Source organism: Nicotiana attenuata, chromosome 4 (genome assembly GCF_001879085.1).
Source record: "Nicotiana attenuata strain UT chromosome 4, NIATTr2, whole genome shotgun sequence".
Taxonomy (NCBI): Eukaryota; Viridiplantae; Streptophyta; class Magnoliopsida; order Solanales; family Solanaceae; genus Nicotiana; species Nicotiana attenuata.
In genome coordinates this window covers 11,912,514-11,931,790 of record NC_031992.1, presented here as the reverse complement: position 1 = coordinate 11,931,790, position 19,277 = coordinate 11,912,514, and the positions used below count along the sequence as shown (strand labels likewise).

The 19,277-nt window shown below is 35.7% G+C and overlaps 2 protein-coding genes across 6 annotated transcripts in view; one reads left to right on the top strand and one right to left on the bottom strand.

The window, feature by feature from the left end:
• On the top strand, window positions 4,176-8,262 carry LOC109225005. 2 transcript variants are annotated; one of them, XR_002067793.1, is made up of 3 exons: window positions 4,176-4,554; window positions 7,405-7,892; window positions 8,014-8,262. XR_002067793.1 is itself a non-coding variant. In XM_019389595.1 (2 exons), the coding sequence occupies exons 1-2, from the start codon at window positions 4,384-4,386 to the stop codon at window positions 7,768-7,770; spliced, it is 537 nt and encodes a 178-aa protein (XP_019245140.1). In that variant the 5' UTR covers window positions 4,176-4,383; the 3' UTR covers window positions 7,771-8,262. The 2 variants fall into 2 exon arrangements, 1 of the variants encoding a protein (XP_019245140.1); XM_019389595.1 differs by having other exon boundaries at window positions 7,405-8,262.
• The window catches only part of LOC109225003 (kinesin-like protein KIN-4A), a 12,594-nt gene continuing 6,883 nt past the window's right edge, over window positions 13,567-19,277 (bottom strand). For 3 of the 4 annotated variants that reach the window (XM_019389591.1, XM_019389592.1, XM_019389593.1), the window contains exons 13-26: window positions 18,852-18,950; window positions 18,647-18,760; window positions 18,447-18,563; window positions 18,292-18,372; window positions 17,980-18,051; window positions 17,541-17,634; window positions 17,325-17,374; window positions 17,137-17,234; window positions 16,933-17,031; window positions 16,569-16,790; window positions 15,275-15,428; window positions 14,871-15,017; window positions 14,463-14,773; window positions 13,567-13,996 (exon numbers count right to left, since the gene is read on the bottom strand). In XM_019389591.1, the coding sequence (XP_019245136.1) occupies window positions 14,546-14,773; window positions 14,871-15,017; window positions 15,275-15,428; window positions 16,569-16,790; window positions 16,933-17,031; window positions 17,137-17,234; window positions 17,325-17,374; window positions 17,541-17,634; window positions 17,980-18,051; window positions 18,292-18,372; window positions 18,447-18,563; window positions 18,647-18,760; window positions 18,852-18,950 (1,575 nt within the window). In that variant the 3' untranslated portion in view covers window positions 13,567-13,996; window positions 14,463-14,545. The remainder of the gene's footprint in view (window positions 13,997-14,462; window positions 14,774-14,870; window positions 15,018-15,274; window positions 15,429-16,568; window positions 16,791-16,932; window positions 17,032-17,136; window positions 17,235-17,324; window positions 17,375-17,540; window positions 17,635-17,979; window positions 18,052-18,291; window positions 18,373-18,446; window positions 18,564-18,646; window positions 18,761-18,851; window positions 18,951-19,277) is intronic. The other variant, XM_019389594.1, reaches the window with a different exon arrangement.

Below are 19,277 nucleotides of genomic sequence, written 5' to 3'. Positions count from 1 at the left end.
GTTCATAAGTAGCTCGTCTTATTTAAATACTATCCCCTTATTTCACATTGGGTATTCCCCGGCCCATTTCTTTTCTCAAGAGTCTAAGTAGGCGTTTGGACATAAGAATTGTAAAATTTCCAAAAATGGTGAAAAAAAATTTCAAGTAAAAATAGGGGCATTTGCAACTATATCCGCTTTTTGGGTCACGTTTTAACATGAGCCCGCTTTGCCAAAAAAATTGCAAGCGTACTCACTTTTTCGCGTAACTTCAGCATACGGGGCTGAAGTAGCAAAGGCAATCACGCAAAACTTCAGCATTCTAGTAGACGGGACTGAAGTAGCAAGTGTGCTGAATTTTTTGTTTGTAATTGCTAAACTTAAGCATAGTAGCTGAAGTTTTATTCTCTATTTGCTGAAGTTTTTGTTTGTAATTGCTGAAGTTTTTGTTTTTGTAACTGGCGAACTTCAGCTCTAGAGCTGAAGTTTTTGTTTTGTAACTGGCGAATTTCAGCTCTAGAGCTGAAGTTTTTTGTTTTTGTAACTGGCGAACTTCAGCTCTACAGCTGAAGTTTTTGTTTTGTAAATGGCGAACTTCAGCTCTAGAGTTGAAGTTTTTGTTTTTGTAACTAGTGAACTTCAGCTCTAAAGCTGAAGTTTTTGTTTTGTAACTGGCGAACTTCAGCTCTAGAGCTGAAGTTTTTGTTTTGTAACTGGCGAACTTTAGCTTTAGAGCTGAAGTTTTTGTTTTGTAACTGTCGAATTTTTGCTATTTATTACTATGAATCCACAATAATCTTCAAAGCGGGAATCACATCGTATGGCAATCCACGACGATTTTCAAAGTGTGAATTCACGTCGTATAGCAATCTAAGTTCTTGTGAAATCAAACAGCTAGTATTCTTGCCAAATTACTTGTCGCGTTTGAGTTTTTAGTACTTACAACTAAAAGTAATTCTGAGTAATAGTAAGAAATATTTATTTAAAAGAGATAGCTGAAGAATAAACTTCGTCAAGAATATCTCCACAGCCATGTCAATTATTGGAACATTTTCACAATCAGCGACTTCAGAAAGGAGTGGCCTATCGGATAGAGGGCGGATATAACTTTGAAGAGGAGAAGGAGGAGGAGAAAGGGGGCTGAAGTTGTTTAAAAAGTGGGTACAAGTTAAAACTTTTTTAAAAAATGGGTATAGGTTAAATGGGGGCGACAAAATAGGGCGCCCCGTGCAATTTTTACGTAAAAATAGTATTTGAAATTTAGAGTTGTGTTTGGACATAAATTTCAGTTTGTGTTGTTTTTGAAGTTTTGTGAGTGAAAATTGGAAATTTATGAACAAACGCTGATTTTGAAAAAAAGTGAATTTTTTTTGGAAAAAAGGAAAAACAATTTTATGTCCAAACGGGCTAAGTTGATTTATTTTCTCTATACCCTTTTTAAAAACTGTATGATAAATTGAATCTTGGTAGTAGATAGGAGTCTTAATAATTTTACGGAAAAAGGTAGCAAGTTTAGCTATTTCCAGTAAAAAGTGATAGAATATTTAATGTACATTTCAAGAAAAAAATACAGCTTGCTATCTAGTTGGCTGTTGGAGCTACTTCTCTTTCAGTACTTGGAAGGTTGAATTCGTAAAATAATTATTGTTGGAGGCCGTACACATTCTTCAGACTGGCAATATTATTTTGTGGTTTGATAGAGGTGAGTAGGTGTCTATATTAAAGAGAGAACGTAAAACTCAGTTGTTTTAGCTGGACAAATGAATATATTCACCCATGAACAAATTAATATGGTGTGGACAACCTAAGTAGTCAATATAATCCTAGCAGGCATTTTGTTGCACTGCACAGCTAGATGCTCGTATTCATGTCCCGCTAAAGCCCTCTATCTCTTTGTTTTTTGTTCCAAGTATGATACACTAATAAATATGAAGAGTGGATTTAGATTTGGGAATTTTTAATCTTTATGTTGCTCTGACTCTTCAGAAATATCACCGAATGTGTGTCGAATTTCTTTAAAAGTAATGTATTTTTGAAGGATCCAGCAAAGGTACGGTAACATTTTGAAAAGTCCGCACAACATAATTGAATCCTATGAGCTGTATGAACAGTAACATTCACGTACAACTCCATGAGAAGGGCAATGAACAAAAATGGCCATGGTGTATTTTTTATAGCAGATAATGTTATGCTTCATGACATGTGATGAAAGGTATACTTCACCAATCAACATAACAATTGAAAGGAAAGAAACTCTTTCCCTTTGCCATGTACCTTCACTATATATGTGTTAACCAAAATTACTAACTATTCCATGGCGCACTTTTGCTTTAGCTTACTTGAATTGATTTTGATGTATAGCTATGAGCAAATAACAATCGCAATCTAGTCATTCCATCCATTTGCCCAAATGAGAAATAATCATGGGCTACATATACCCGATGAGACCATTTCCCAACCTTGCCGAACTACCTATTCATCTGCTTAAAGTTGGAAACAAAGTACTCTGCTTGTTTATCATTGTTGATTCCTAAATTGTGCGAGTCAATAAACTTTGGTACCATATATTAGTTTTCACGGAAAATGTAAATATTATGTAATTGAGTAACGGGTAGGGGTGTACATATAGGTCGGGTTGGTTCCGATTTTTCAATTACCAAACCAAATCAATGGTGTCGGATTTTTAAATCTATAAACCAAACCAAACTAACAAAGCCGGGTTTTTCAATCTCGATTTTTCTTGGATTTTTCGGATTTTTTCGAGTTTATTTTCGGTAAAGTCTTCTTAGCACAAAATATGTAAGTTGTGCTCCAAATATTTCTTTAGTCTTAGTAAGATATAACTATATAATGTATTTTTCAAGAAAATAACACAATATTATGAGATAAGTCATAGCATTATACTAAAATATTTAATAACAAAAATAATAAAATTGCATATAGCAAATATTGCTAATTAATAAGCCATAATAAAAATTAACATAATCTAAAAATACATATAGGACATTCTAAAATAAGTATAGCTAATAAGTACTATTAATTACATAACTAAGCACTAAAGAAAAAGATAAACTAAGTTATGCATTTTTACTATAAATCAATATAAAACTAAAAAATAGATATCCAACACTATTGTCATTCTCTGTATTGCATTGAATTTCTTTTGTTAGCATTAGTATTGATCTGAACTTTGTTAGAGTAACTACATTTTATGGGCTATAAAATGTATTTACCATTCAAGAATATTAAGTCCAAACTTGAAATAATACGTTAAAAGATAAAATTGTGAAATTTTTTAAGACATATTTATAAATTACAGTACAATAAATATTTGTAAGCATACAATATTTTTAAAAATTATATAAATGTATTATCGGTTGGTTTGGTTTCGGTTTGACTTTTTAGTTAAAACAAAACCAAACCAATTATGATCGGGTTTTTTTTCCTTCAATACCAAACCAACTCAAACCAAACCACAATCGTATTTTTTTCCACCGGTTTGATTCGGATTAACGATTTGATGTAATTTATCGATTTTCTTTGTACGCTCCTAATAACGAGGTCATTAGTTCGATCACCAAAGATCATAATTAATTTAAACAATAGTGTCACGACTTCGAATTTAGCAATCTCTTCACCATTGTTTGCCTTGTTCAAACTTTTCGTGTAGTCGAAGAGTTAGCAACACAATTAATTCGATCTAACCACTAAACACACATGTCCGTTTCAGGTTAATATATGCCTACTTGACCTCGAGGAGTGGCAAACAATACATAACTTTAATCAATTAAATGCCTCAATATTAGATGTGAGTCTTCCCTACCTTTATGTACTTTTTCTTTGTCGAATTCCCTACCTTTGTACAGGAAGAATTTTATAAAGTACTACAGTTTAGAGCCTAATACAGTGATACATATAATTATTGTATTATTGTATGTGACTCCATGCACTGTATACATTATATTTACCTTGCTACAAAATACAAAGAATAGCTACGAATTATAATTATTTCAAAGTGTATTTATGTATGATAAATACAGTGTATACATTAGTTATACCATGTAATTTTTACGCGCAAGAAAATGGATTAATGGGTCACTGGACTGTAGTTTAATTGGGCCTAAGTGTGAAAAGCCCATAAAACAAAAGGCCCAATAAGAGAACAATCAGCCGAGGGGACGATGATAGAAGAGCCGAGGAGGAAAGATGAGTGTTGGGGGTGGGAAGGGGCAAATATTCCAGAAATTGCTAGAAACATCTGCTCGTCTCTTCGCCATTTCTCTTATCTTTATCTCTTTTTACTAATACCTTCAATCAAATACCAACCCTTCAGTACAATAAGAGTCAGAAATAAAGTATTCTTTAGCGACAAAAGTGCAGATCGCAAATTGCAACTGAAATGCCATGGACAGTACGGACACTGACATGATGGAGGCGGAGTCCACGGCGGCGCCACCGCAACCTCCACCGTCACAACTGCATTCCAGTTCGGGCCAACACGACGTCGTTAGAGGCATGCTCACTACTGCTCGCCAGCTTATCGATCAAGGCAAGCCTTCTCAGGCTCTCCAAGCGGTAATCTCATTCCTCCCTACCTTTAGCCTCGTCTTCTGAAATTTTATTATATGATTTTAAATTCTTTGTTTGACTGGAAATGAATGCTAACTGTCTCTTAATTTAACTATTGAGTGAGCGGTGAGTTTTTATGTAAATGCTAGTGTTTTTTTTTTTTTTTTTGTGTGTGCCCATTTTTAACAGATTTAATTTCACTTTTTGGTTTCTACTAATTTTCATGATCATATTCACTATTAGGTTATTTTGACAGAAAATTTATTCTTTAGCTAATAACCAACTATAAGCTGATTTAATCTAATCAATTTTTTCTTTAATAATCACCAATCTAAATAATCTCAGATACTTACATAATTTAAACCAGACAGACGAAGTACACTGTAATAACTTGGATTTAGCTGACAATTCTGGACTACACATCCTGACATTCATGTGTCTCATAGGAATGGCGTTATGAAGTTGTGTAGATTTTACAAGAGTATTTTTGAAATATGTAAGAAAGATATTCATACCTACCTATTGTGGAATGTGAGATACACTATCCTGTAATCATTGTCAGCGAAGATTCACTAAGAGAGTCTGCGTTGATGGATAAATAGATTGTTAGACGTGCTAGAATTGACACTTCATGGATAACTTCTAAGAGCTTAGCTGAATTCTTATTGCCTGTCAAATCTGTTGTTTATGTCAATGAAGGGTGAGTACATGATTGGTGGAGAAATGTAACGTAGTTAACATGCTAAGATATCATTAAATATTTTAGTACTGGCAGTGTAAGCTGTTTTCTTGGGATGTCTCAAACAGTTCCAGTATAACTGAAGTAGCATATCTGCTATTCCATACTGTGATGATATACGATTCTGTAGTAGACTCTCTGTTTCACTGCCTAAGATTTAAGAAACAAAAAGTTTTTGTAGTGGTGTTATTGTAAAAAAGATACTCTAGTGGTGTTATTGTCACCTCATAAACCTCCTTAGGTTTGAGGCCTAATTGGTATGATCTAAAACTTTTTGTTAAGTGTTACTATTAATTATTCTGCATTTTACTGTTCAAGTCCATTAGCTACCTCACATAGATTTTGTGCATGGATGTCACATTTCATGCACAAGCCACTTTTGCCAAATCCTTTGAAGTATCTCTTAATTGACAATATCGTTGACAACATTTCAAATGATTTTTTTACAAATGGCTTCACGCATGAGAGTTGTGGACAAGTGGCTAAAGAGATTAGCGAACTGGCTTCATGCATGGGGTTACGGACAAGTGACTTCATAACATATGACATTTGTTATGATAAGAGGCTGTTTCACATCTAATAATTAACTAGTCGTAATCCCATTCTTCTGCAATCATAAGCATCCTTCAACAACTCTTTTACGCCTGGTGTTTCTTCCTGTGATTTTTTTCTTCAACAAACTATTAACTGTTCCTGTTGTTATTCTTCTTTTCTGACTTGCTGAATTGTTATTTAAATTTTGTTGCTCCTACTCCCTCATAGAGGCAAACTTGTTTAATCCTGGATGAAATAGTTTCTTTGATTGTTGAAAGCAAGGAAAAATATTGACAATATTTATATATGAGGATTCATATCGTCAACCCCATCTTTGTTTGGGACTGAGGTGTAATTGTTGGTTTTGTTATTGCTATTTATATACGAGCAGATATATGTGGATTTCTGTTGTGCTAGACACTGTCCTGAAACAGGACGATGTCTAGCATGACTCAAGCTCCTTGTTATCTCCTCATAAATAAATAACATTTTTAGTGTCATTATTTTTAACTTACTTATTTCAGCAGTATGAAACTTCTCTCAGGATTAAAGTAGCCTTCCTCTGATGGAAAAAGGAGTACTAGAGCATCAAAATTTAAATAACAGCCAACAACTTATGAGTGGAAAAGAAGAAAAGATATAGTAGCTAAGCATTTGTATGGAGATTAATTGTGTAGAAAATAAGGCTAAAGAGAGTAGATATTAGGATAAAGTAATAATTGTGATGCACGAGGAAGCCATAATTAGGCCAATTTTTTGTGTGTTCATGGAGGAGTAAAAATGGGGTATTTATAGGAAGAGATGTTTCTAACCATGCCATTTGTCATGGTTACATGTTAAGTGGCAAGACACTTGATTATGTCCACTTGCCACTTAGCGAAACATGAAGCCACTCGTCCATATATATTTTCCACTTAAACAAATAGCTTATGCGTAGATTCACCTTCAAGCACTTGTCAAACATCTTTTACATTTGAAAAACTGGGCGTGAGAGAGCTGTTGAAGGAAGGCTTATGAGTGCGTATGATTGCACATAATGTAGTTATGATTAGCTAATTATAGGATGTAAAATGGCCCCTTGGCATGACGAGTGTCATAGGCCATGAAGTCACTTGTCCATAACATACTTGAAGGGCCGGACTACAAAGGTCTGTTGTGCGCAGCCTTGTCCGGACTACAATCTTTTGAAATATTGGTACTTTAGAGATATTTCAAAAGATTTGGGACTAATGGCTTGTGCATAGAAATGTAGCATCCATGCGTAAGATTTATTCTAGGTTGTTAATGGCCTTGAACAAATGGCTAAAGGACCACTTACACTTGGCAAGATAGAGATTGATGTTAAGGTGCTTTTAGCAGTTCAATGGACCTCATGACTCTGAGTTGCAAAAATTAGTGGGGTATACGCCCAAAAACAATTAGTTCTGCAATATATATATATATATATATATATATATATATATATATATATATATATATATATATATATATTCAGACTTTCACTGACATTATAGTGTTATGAAAAATTCTCATTTTCTTTTTGTGTTCATGTTAATCTTGGTATTAATTAAATGCGGTAACAGGTGGTGATGGCCATGAGAACCAAAGGCGGTGAGCAAGCTGTATTTCAAGCCCTGAATCGTGCTCAGGAACTGTACAGAAATAAAGTACAGGCAAGTGTGGCTGCAGATGAGCTGGCTTCTTTATTTGCTGAGTGTGCCATTGCTGAGGCCATGCCTCCTGTATCCCAGCCGTCTGAACATAATACAGTGGATAAACCAATTGAAGTAGATGTTGATGGAACGTCAATACTAGCTGAAACTGGCAGAAAACAGATAATGCTTGATGCATTCTCTGATGGAACCAGCTTTGTCTGCTTACAGTGTGGGGGTCTAGTTAGCACGCACCGCAAAGATGAGCACTACTCATTCTGGTGTTGCAAAATGTGACATAGTTTGCTACTTGAATGGGGTACATCTCCTTGCTCGGTCTTGGACAGAGTGCTACATTTTTCATGTCATTACTCATCATGAGAGGCTTATATCTCGTGCATGGTGCTTGTGCACCATAGGTGGTAGTTTCTACTATAAACATAACCTGCTCTTGGTTCCAGATGTACTCTCCATAAAGGCATGTTGCTGTAAGCGTTACATGGCCAATTTGGTGGCCGAAGTTATGGATGTGCACCATAGGTGGTAGTTTCTACTATAAACATAACCTGCTCTTGGTTCCAGATGTACTCTCCATAAAGGCATGTTGCTGTAAGCGTTACATGGCCAATTTGGTGGCCGAAGTTATGAATGCCTGATGTAGTACCCATTACTTAACGTCATATGGTTAGATATTGGTTACAGGAAATGTATTCGCGGTTCTAGGAGTGTGTTTGTGCACATTTGTGCCGTTTAAGATGTTTTCAAATAATACGCATGTCCCTTGTGTGAGCTTGTAAATTATGGTTGTGTCAAACTTAAAGGTGTCAAAGGGGTGGGCCGGGCCGGGTCGAGGAAAATAGTAACTGGCCGATCACCAATCCGGGCCAGTTACTGGTTTTTCCATACCGTGTTAACGGGTCTGGCCCATCCGGTTTAATATTGGAACGGTGGTCTAAGGGGCTGGGCCGGGTTTATTTAAAATTTTTTTATTATTTTGTATAACTATCGTCATTTATATTCATAGAAAGTAAAATATAAAATAAAAAAAATAATTTTATAAAAAGAGTCTTTGAATAAATTTCAAAGACTTTAAAACCCTTATATTTGATACATTCATCACGAATTAAAGATAATACCATGAACATAAAAAAAATATAACTTATAGTATAAATCTTATATAGGACACTTAAGTGTTATAATAACTTGATGTATAAATACGAATTTCTGGAGGACGCTCAAGACAACTCTTCATATGCCTTCTTAAAATAGCATGTGCCCACCCACTTTAGACGAAGATTTAAGACTCCACCACAGTTCTTGCACTTTACTTTGTGAACTTCTTCATTTTCTTCTACCACCTCAAAGTGTTCCCAAACATATGAGCGCACTCTAGAAGCATGGGGCATGATTTAACTTGAATTGAGAATTTGAGTATGAGAAATAAGAGATGAGCGAAGAAATGAAGAGGGAGGGTGGGGGGAAGGGTGGGGGTGTGTTTATAGTTTTTCAAAGGGCTAACTTAGTAATTACCTAAAGTGTTATTTCTTTTAGAAAAATTGCCCAAAAAGGGCTATTCTTGCAAAATATCCATTGGGCAACGGTCAAATTGGAAGCTGACCGTTGCCAACGGTCAAATGGATTGTTTTTAAAAAAAAACAATTCAGAAAATAGCTGTTGAACTGATCCTGGCTGGTCCGGTTAACCGGTTCAACGTTGTTTTCCCTTGACTAGGTTTGACCCGTCTTGTTAACGGGTAAGAAAAATGTAAACGTCTTAACCCCTTACCCGGCCCCTACAACCAGTCCGGACCGAACCGGGTTAATACCGGTCTGGGCCGGTCCGAAAACAGGTCAACCCGGCCCGTTGAATACCCATAGTCAAACTTGTGCGTAACAATCTTTTCGCCTCTGAAGATTAGCATACTAAGGCCTCATTTGTTTTTTTTTAAGATTAAGGCATCTGAATCTGAATACACATCCGAATATCAAGATGTGTATTAAGATTAAGACATCTGAATATTAAGATGTGTATTAAGATCTGAATATTAATGATTACTTCCATTTGATTTTTAACATCTGAATGTATAAACTTTGTCTTTATTTGAAAATTAATAAACATAAAATTCAAATGAAATATTAATTAATCTAATATTCTATCAATAAAATATATAAATTTTTTAAAGATATGGTAGTTGCTGGTGGCGATGGTAACGGTGGTGCTTATGAATGCCGACTAGAGCCGGTGGTTGGTGGTAGTTTTGGTTGATGGTTGTGGTTCAGGGTAGTAGCTAGTGGTGATTAGTAGTGGTGACGATTATGATTGAGGATGGTGGTGGTGAATGATGATAGTTAATAATGGCGGGAGGTGGTAGTAGATGTGATTGAAGAAGATGGTGGTGGGTAGGGCTGTGCATTTGGATCGGATATCCGAAATCCGATCCGATCCACTCTATTTCGGATTTCGGATTTTCGGATTGGATACGGATTGTGTTTTATAAAATTTCGGATTTTCGGATTGGTATGATCTAAATCCGATCCGATCCGAAATCCGAAACTATATGTACCTATATAAATACTACACTAAAATTTTAGGGTTAGGCTTATTCATTTTTTACACACCCCCTCACTCACTTAGATTTTTCCGCCTCTCTTTTCTTCAGTGAAGACCGAAGAGTCTCAAAGACTCAAAGTCTCAAACTTCTGATTTTACTTTGATTTTTATGTCTCTTTCTTCCGCCTCTCTTCCCTTCTCTTATGTCTTTTATGTCTCTTTCATGTTCTATTTTTCAACTTTGATTTTACTTTGATTTTTTTTTTTGTTTTGGTAGATGGAAGATGAGACAGAGACACCGAATAAACTTCAAATTGTTGAAAATTTTGGTGAAAGAGATGCTTCAACTGATTCCACAACCAACAACAGTGAATCTCAATATGATTGAATGGTGTTTTAGGAGTTGAATGGTGTTTATTCACTCAATTTTTTTGATTATGATTGAATGGTGCTTTAGGAGATGAATGGTTTTTTCTAATTAAATGGTGTTTTAGGAGATGAATGGTCCTAAGTCCTAACCAGCAATTTTGTGACAATCCGATCCGACAATCCGAAAAATTATCTGATCCAAAGTTTAAAATCCGATCCGATCCAATGTTAATTTGGATCGGATTCGGATTGCCCTTTTCAGAATCCGAAATCCGAAATCCGAAATATGCTAAATCCGATCCAATCCGATCCGTGCACAACCATAATAGTGGGTGGTGGTAGTTAATAATGATGTGCAGTGCAGGTTATGGTTGTTGATGGTAATGGGGTGGTTAGTTGACGTGGATGAGTGTTGTTTGTGTTTGAGAATAATGGTGGTGGGAGTGATGCGGATGGTGGGTGGTGGTAGTCGATTATGGTGGCGGCTATGATTGAGGGTGGTGGTGGTGGTGGTTGAGTATGGTGGTGGTGATGTTGGCATGGTGGTAGTTGATAATGGTAGGCGGTGACGAAAATTAATAATGGATATAGATGATAGCACTTAATGAAATTAATCTCTGTTATGAATCTTAATCATGCAACCTATTCAGACCCATTAAGTGATTGTGAAGTAAAAAACAAAGAGGTTTTTTCCTATCTATACCATATATGAAACTTTATTACCAAATATGTTCATAGTATCTAAATTACCCGCCTAGTCCACATTTTTCCTACAATTTCTGTACCATTCGTTTATTAGGAGTTAATAGGGCAGAATTTTCCCTTAATCACGCACTAAAAATCAGGAAAGAATCTTGGGATTGATTGAGTCTACATTAAAATTCTGCCTTAATCACCTACGACGAATCAGGAAGCCATTATGGAAGTAAATATTCTTTCAGATATTTTTCACTGTTGATAGCCATTAAAAAGCTTGAAAGCTTTGAATTTAAATTTAGGTTTTCAAAAATCATTATTTGTTTGGATTGGGTGTTGTTGAAAATAATCGGAAATATGGTTTGGAGTTTATATCTCAATTTTGAGGGGTTTTGGTGAAGATTAGACTTGGTTTTGACAGAATTTCAGATTGAAACTCGAAGAAGAAGAAGAAGACATATTGCAGAAATTGTAGATAAATTGTAGATTATTTGTATTCTGATTGTAGATGCTTTATTTTCTGTTTTCACAAATAAAAAACGGCTAAAACTTCTACATATCTTCTGAAAAAATGCAATTATGTCAAAAATCACAATTATGCTACAATTGGATGGGAATTAGGATATAAAAATTTAATGTACCCAGTTTGTAGATATTTTGTAGATAAATTGTAGATTATGTGTATTCTAATTGTAGGTGCTTTGTTTTCTGTTTTTACAAATCAAAAACGACTAAAACTTCTACAAATTTTCTGCAAAAAACGCAATTATGTCGAAAATGTCAATTATGCTACAATTGAAATGGGAATTGGGATATTAAAATTCAATGTATCCAGTTTGTAGATATTTTGTAGATAAATTGTAGATTATTTGTATTCTGATTGTAGATGCACTGTTTTCTGTTTTCACAAATCCAAAATGACTAAAACTTCTACAAAATCTTCTGCAAATATGGCTACTTTTGAATCCAAATTGAGCATGAAGCTTTTGATTGAAACCAAGGCCCGTAAAGTTCTATTTGCTGAGGCTGAAAAGGACTGTGTCGATTTCCTTTTTCACATTCTGTCATTGCCAGCGGCCACTGTCATTAGGCTTCTAAAAAAGAATAGAATGAATTATGGATGCTTGGCTAACCTCTATGAAAGCGTAGAAAATCTGAATGAAATCTGTATTCAGTCGAACCAAGACAAGGATATCCTTTTACAACCCAAATCTTCAGTTGGAATCTCTTCTGTTCCGTTTCTATTACTTAATGACGGTCCCACACAATGGAATTAGGGGATAGAAAAACGTGGGATATATGGACACCTTTAATTAAGGAGTAAAAACTGCCCATTAATTAGACCCTTAATTAAGTATGGTATAGAATTGGTAATTTGATATACTAAGTGTAATTAAATCAAACCTTAAACATTGAGGGTAATAAGGTTTCCTATGTGGCATAGGAATGTAAAAATTCCAAAAACAAACACACTTAGAGCCCGTTTGGACATACAAAACTTTTTCTTTTTTCCAAATTTTTTTTAAAACAATATTTGGTTATCAAAATCTTCCCAATTTTTCCAATTTCACTTGAAAAAATATCTTCAAATTTGAAAAACTGGTTTTACCAGTTTTGCAATTGAAAATGAGAATTTGCTAGTTTTTAATTTTACAAATTTATCCTATACTTTTAAAATTTATAAAATGACCCCATCAATTATTAACGTACATGTTTGATAACAGTGGTAACAGCAGTTGGGAGCGAACTATGTTAGAAAATGTGATATTGATTTTGTATCTTCCGTGTATTGCAGTAAAGCAGAACATGATAACAGTTAAACAATAACATGTTTGATTGTTTCTTTCAAATAGGATAATCAAATTGGAGCGATTTTGATATTTTTTACAAGTTGTGGGGTATAAATCATGTTTCATGATTTTGAAAAAAAGACATCCAAATATTTTGCAAAAATTATAACCAAACACAACTTCATCTTCAATTCAAATTTTAGTGAAATTCCAAATTTGATTTTTTTTTTGGAATTCATGTCCAAACGCCTACTTAATGATTAAGATCTGAATAATTAAGCTTAAGACTTTAAAAACAAATGCACTTAATGTCTGATATATGAATATAATTAAGATCCAGACCTCCATTAAGTGCAAACAAACGAGGCCTAAATACTGCTCTGCTGGTATAAGTAGCACGACCACCAACTTCCGGAACATATCACCAAAAGAAATGCAAAATACCCTCACTCTAACATACCATTCCATTGCAAATGCACTCACGTACACTGCAACTGGTTGGTCGTTTAACTAGCTTGGTTCAGGTGAAGAGAGATGGTGTAGAGAGAAAAGAGGGGTGTGGGGGGGGGGGGGGGGGGAGGGTAAGTCTCTATTAGTTCTGTTCTCCATAAATACATAAAGTGAAATGTTATTACACTACCATTTTGATACAACAAGAAAAAGGGACCAAAGAAGTAAGTCCAGCTGCTATAGAAAATGCTGCATATTTCATTATACTTTAAATAAAATCAATGTTGTGCTTACACACAATGTACATTACACAAATTTATCAAGAATGACCAAAACAAATTCAAACAATAGGATCTTTTGACATGCTTCTGTGACCTGACGGAGGAATTCCTTCAAGTTTATGTTATTTGCCAAAATGTATACACAAATCTCCTATAACTAAAATCTAATGGCAACTTCACCATCCACTTTCTAAGTATTGTTCAGTAATTACTGAGGCAATCCTAATGTAGCTTCAATATATTCACAAGATGCTGCTGATGAATAACCACAGTTTAAAAATTCAAAGATCTAGCAACTCCAACTAAAACCACTCCTTTAAGAACACCCTAATACCAAAATCCCCTCCACGGCTCGACCACTTGAACTGCAACCTGCACGTATAATACCTGTATTGCAAATGACATTAACCCATGTTCTTGAAAATAAGTTACTACCTAATAAATAGATAAAGGCTCAATAGATAGCACATTGAAGTGCTTCTATGACTAGGCAATTTGACCTTTATGTCAATGCTTCTCGTTTTTTACATTTTCCCTTCAAGTAAGAAACGACAGAATTCTATGCTTCCTGATAAACCATAATATAGCTCACAATTCACTGTTTATGTTGCAATGTTAGTTATCCAAGTTAAGCATAAGTGTGGCCAAGCGTCGGACACTCCTACTGTAATTTATTCCTTGAATAAATTGTTTTTTGTCCATAACCAGGACGAAATGCTTCCATTACCAAAATATGGAACCATGTGAAATCAGTCAAACGAGTGTTCATTTATCAAATTTATGGAGGCAAAGGCAGTTAAAATCCCAGAAAATAAGAGAGAAATCACAGTATAGTTAAAAAAATAGAACTTACCAGCACTTGTTTCCAGCTTCTTCCTGTACCATGTGTTGGGGTCAAAAGAGATCAGAATAGAATATACAGTTGGCATGAATAAGCTAGTGACCATTTCTGCACATAATATCTGGCAGAGCCTGGGTACGGGGCCGTGATCTCATAATTGTTTCATCACTGTGTCTAATCCACTCGGAGAGTTTCCAAGGTTTTTGCCACTTCCATTTGAACTGTAATAGCCACTGATGATGACTTCTCTTCCACCTCCACAGCTTCCCACCTTGTCCTGCTACTGTTAATTTCTTCATCGACAATTGGCCTAGTGGCACCATCTGCATCATTAGAGCTTATTATCAGCCATTTTTGTTAATAATGGTAATTGAGTTCGGCAACTGTCAAAGAGGTAGGGAAAAAAAACATTAGAGCAACCTTTCGTGTTTGATCTATAAAGGCTGCTGCCTCTCTGACTGACGCATTAGCAATGCCAGCTGAATATTTGAGCTGTTTTTGTGCTGGTACAGGGATTGGAGACGGTGGACCGCTCATCTCATCAACAAATTGCTTGTTAGAGATAACCTGTTTCTCATGGCAACATCATCAGTATAGGGAAAATGTAAAACATAAGAATTGTAATCCATTCTGATCTTGTAACTACAGTTCAACAGTATGCATAAACATGATGCACTTAACCATGTAGCACGCAGAAAGACTCAATCAGGCATTTCTTTCAAAACTCAAAAAATATTACTATCTAAAAGCCTTGCATGCTTCCCTTAAAATAAGATCTAAAACACTTGATATATAATCTGGGACTAAAGAAAGTAAAATCCTACCGAAGCTGGGGAAGCCAATGCATCTTGAACAGCTTGCTTAAGCTCCTTTTCAACTTCCTTTCTCCTAATTTCACTCTGCCGCAATAGACCAATGAGTTCTTTCATCTGCTCTTTCATTTCCTTGGTCTCAAGTTCCTTCTCCCAAAGTTGGCATCTGGATGACATAATGAGGGGTTAAAGCAAAAAAAATCCCGCGGGCTGCCGCAAATAGAACTAAATGAGATGTTGCTTCTACAGAATTGTTTTTAGTTAATAGCTGGACGTCATGTCAGAAATCCACAGAATTCATATGCACTTTGAGGTAGAGACAGTTATCCCAAGCTATGTTGCTCGGATACGGGTGCGGGTGTCCGACACGCAGATCTAGAGAATGGATCCTTCAAGATGTAAATTCTAAAATTCGGGGATACGGATCCTAGTACGGATACGGGTGCAGGGATACGTCTAAAAATAATTCAAAAAAATAAAAAACATAAAAATATCTCTAAATAATGAAAATTTTGTGGAATATTTACGAATAGCTTGTAAAGTGTGGATTTTTTTTATTCTCAAGTTATAGATAAGTAAAGGATTGATTTCCTAGATAAGGTATGCTATTTTCTTCAAATTTACCCTAGATTTGGTTCTGATTTCGGGAATCAAATTGTATCTCGTCTTGAATTTTCCCGTGTGTCATGGTCAAAATACCCAAAATTGTTTGACCGCATCCGGTACAGATTCCATACCCATACCCATACTAGTTTCGTGTCGACACGGGTACGGCACCTAAACTGCCGTGTCGGAGCAACTTAGACCCCAAGTACCACATGAGATAGTGTTCCGTTGGGGTATCGTATGCACTCATTCCTAAGGAAATCTTCCAAGGTTCTGTCTTCCTTCTTTTTTTTTTTTTGGGGTGGAACTCTTTTGACTGGGATGATGTGGAATTTTACACTTGTGTAAACATATGGAGACTAAATGTACTCTCTAAGGTAAACACAAGACCTGCTTACCCTTTTGGAACCCACTTTCATTACCTTTTGACGTCCCTAGCTTACCAAGATGCAACATCTTTTTGGGTTGAAAACTCTCACTACTGGACCTAAGCAGTATGCTCCTAATCCACATTCCACAGCTAAGCTCAAAAGACCTATTCTAGTGTTTCAGATAGTTTTAGTTGCAGTAGACCTTCAGTTTCTCTAATTCCTTTCGCAATTCCTTCTTGAATACAGAGCATAAAGATTCTAGTTATTTCTACTTATGAAGCTTCAGATAATAACTCATACTACAAGATGCAAAACACATCAGTAGATACCTTGCATCAGCAAGAGAATTGAACATATATTGGAGTAAACTTTTTGCATCCCCCATTGAGCGGAGCTGGTTCCAACGCCCACGATTGCTGAAGGCACGCTCTCGTTCTTCTGCTTCTGAAAGTTGTGAAGCCATGGCAACTAGAGAATTGGATGAAATGCTTAACATATTCTCAAGGGAAGCAATTCGTGCCGTTCTAGCATTTGGCGACATTGAAGATGCCCTGAACAGATAACCATGAATAGAAATCCATTACACCGAACTTGCTTTAGTAGTTTAATGTAGTTAATGCTCTTCCAGCTGCATTTTGGAGAATTACAGAATCCACTATTAGCTGAAAGATAAGAAGAGTTTAGTATACGCACCTAGAGAAACCATTTTTACCCCTTGGAGGACTCAGTCCTTTTGAGGCAAATTCATCAACTTGTCTCAACACTGCTAGCTCTTCACCCAGTGCAGCTCGTCTGAGATGAAAAGAATCAATTTTAAGAAATTCAAAGAACATGAATTGTTGAGTGTGTACACATTAAGAGAAGATTTCTTTAGGTAAACTAAAGTTTATTACATACACTTGACTTTGCTTCTCATACTCGTGACGAACTTCATGAACATTCACCATCACTTCAAGCTCATGATCAAGCCAACGTTGCAATGATTTCTCATTGCTCTGAATGCAAAAGATACTTGAGTAAATTCTTCGATCGAACAGGTACAGAAACAAAATCCATTAGAGTCCAAAAGAGAGCTAGATTAGTACCTGTCCATTTGCTATGTGGCCATTGCTAGTAACGTGGCCATTGCTAGTAACTGCATGTTAAACAGAACATATGTAAAAATGAACAGTTAAAAGTTCAGAACTTAGTAGAACTTTATATGAGAGCAAATTTCTTGATACCCTTTATTATAATTAGAAACAGAAATGCACAGTAATCCACAACAAAGGCATCAGATAAAAGCTAAATGCAGTGCAAACCTGAGTTTTCACGACCTGAAGATTTACGCGCTTCTAGCAATTCTTTCAGTCTCTTGGTTGCCATTGCAGCCTCCTCTGTCTTTCTTTGAAGAACCTGAAATAAATCCATGATGTCATATACAATTCAGATATTAACTGTGATCACCCCTTACACGAGCTTGACTCTTGTCCACATTATTCTAGTAAAGCCACCAACTTATGTTACCCACTAAATCAACGCTGTCAAATGTACAATAGCCACAATATGAGCAGGAGGGGTACAGATAGATGTTCAAGTGGCTGAATTTTTTCGTAAAGGATAACAAAAATTGCCACTTACACATATCCATTTCATGAAGTACAATTGAAGATTTTTAAATTAGACTTTGGCCAGCAGATTAAAACTGCTTCAGAAGAATGAAAGGCGATGCAAAGACAAAAAGGAAAGTAAAATGCTCACCATCTTTTGTCGCTGATTTAAAGCTTGCAATTTATGTCTCTCATACTCATTCCTTCTCCCTTCCTTCCTTAACTGCATTTCAAGGAAATCTTTTTTGATAAGGTCCAAGGAAATTATTGTTGGTTAACAACATAAAGTAGAATTTCAACCAGAATGAATTGAACTTGCCTCAACAGTAATGCATGAATATAATACTCTTATGAAAACATTTGTAGTACTGAAAAAGCAGGGAAGTCATCCCTTTCAAATAATGACCCCCCAAAATGTTACAAGACGAAGAATGTATGGAAAAAAGTAATAGCAGCAAACTACCTGCATTAACTCTTTCTCCCGAGATGCCTTCCATTGACGGAATTGTTCAGCCTCTTGTTTAATTTTATGCTGCAATTGTACCTATAAAAGGAAAGAATATAAGTTGCATATAAGTGGTAGAAAGGGTGTTAAGCAAACGAGAAATGTAAACCAACCTTTTGTGCCTTGATTGATTGTATTTCATCTTGCAAGCGCTTTGCTGCGTCATCACTCTTCTGTTTTTGCTTTAAAAGCTGAACCTGGTTCTCTTGTTTTTTCTTAAGATCTTGTATCTGGTCGGCAAACATGTTTAAGATATTAGAGTTAAGCATGACACTCATGGCTATACAATGGAACATGGTACAATTGGGCAGACCTGTGCTTCAAGGGACTTTAGTTTCTGGGAATGCGTGTCTTGCAATTTTAGTGCTTGTCCATCATTGTTGGCTGCAAGGTTTTCAACCTCAGCTAATAATCTATCTCTCTCTTGCTGCATCAGAAGGTCAATTGAAAAAGGGAACATCAGTTTGACAAGCTCAAAATGACAACGTGCGATCACATTTTCATTGCTTTTCTATTACCTGCACCGCTCTTTTCTCCTCTTCAAGTTCCAAAAGTTTCTTTCCAAAATGTTGCTTCAGTGCCATGGTGTCCAAGCCTCCATAAAGTTTCATTTCAGACTGAATTATTGTTTCACAGATATATATGTCAAATCACCACATGCATCAAAGATAGGAAAACGAGCAACCATAGAAGGTTACCATCTAAGAGAACTGCACAACCAAGAGCACTATCCCATGTTTAAATCCTATATTCGCAATAATATTTTTGATGAATAACTATTTCACAATTAAATGCAAGGCATACCAAAGAAGAAACATCTAAACACGAGTTTACTAACAGCAAAAGCCAAACCATTAATAATAGAAGTTTAAAGTCGCTATTGCAAATGCGAAAATCAAGCAAAGGACGTGGAATCCCTAGTAGCCTCCCTGGTTTATGTGAGA

Coding starts and splice junctions, on each gene's coding strand:
- LOC109225005 (XM_019389595.1), top strand. CDS start 4,384: ATGGACAGTACGGACACTGACATGATGGAGGCGGAGTCCACGGCGGCG. Junction 4,555..7,404: donor CTTCTCAGGCTCTCCAAGCG/GTAATCTCATTC, acceptor ATGCGGTAACAG/GTGGTGATGGCCATGAGAAC.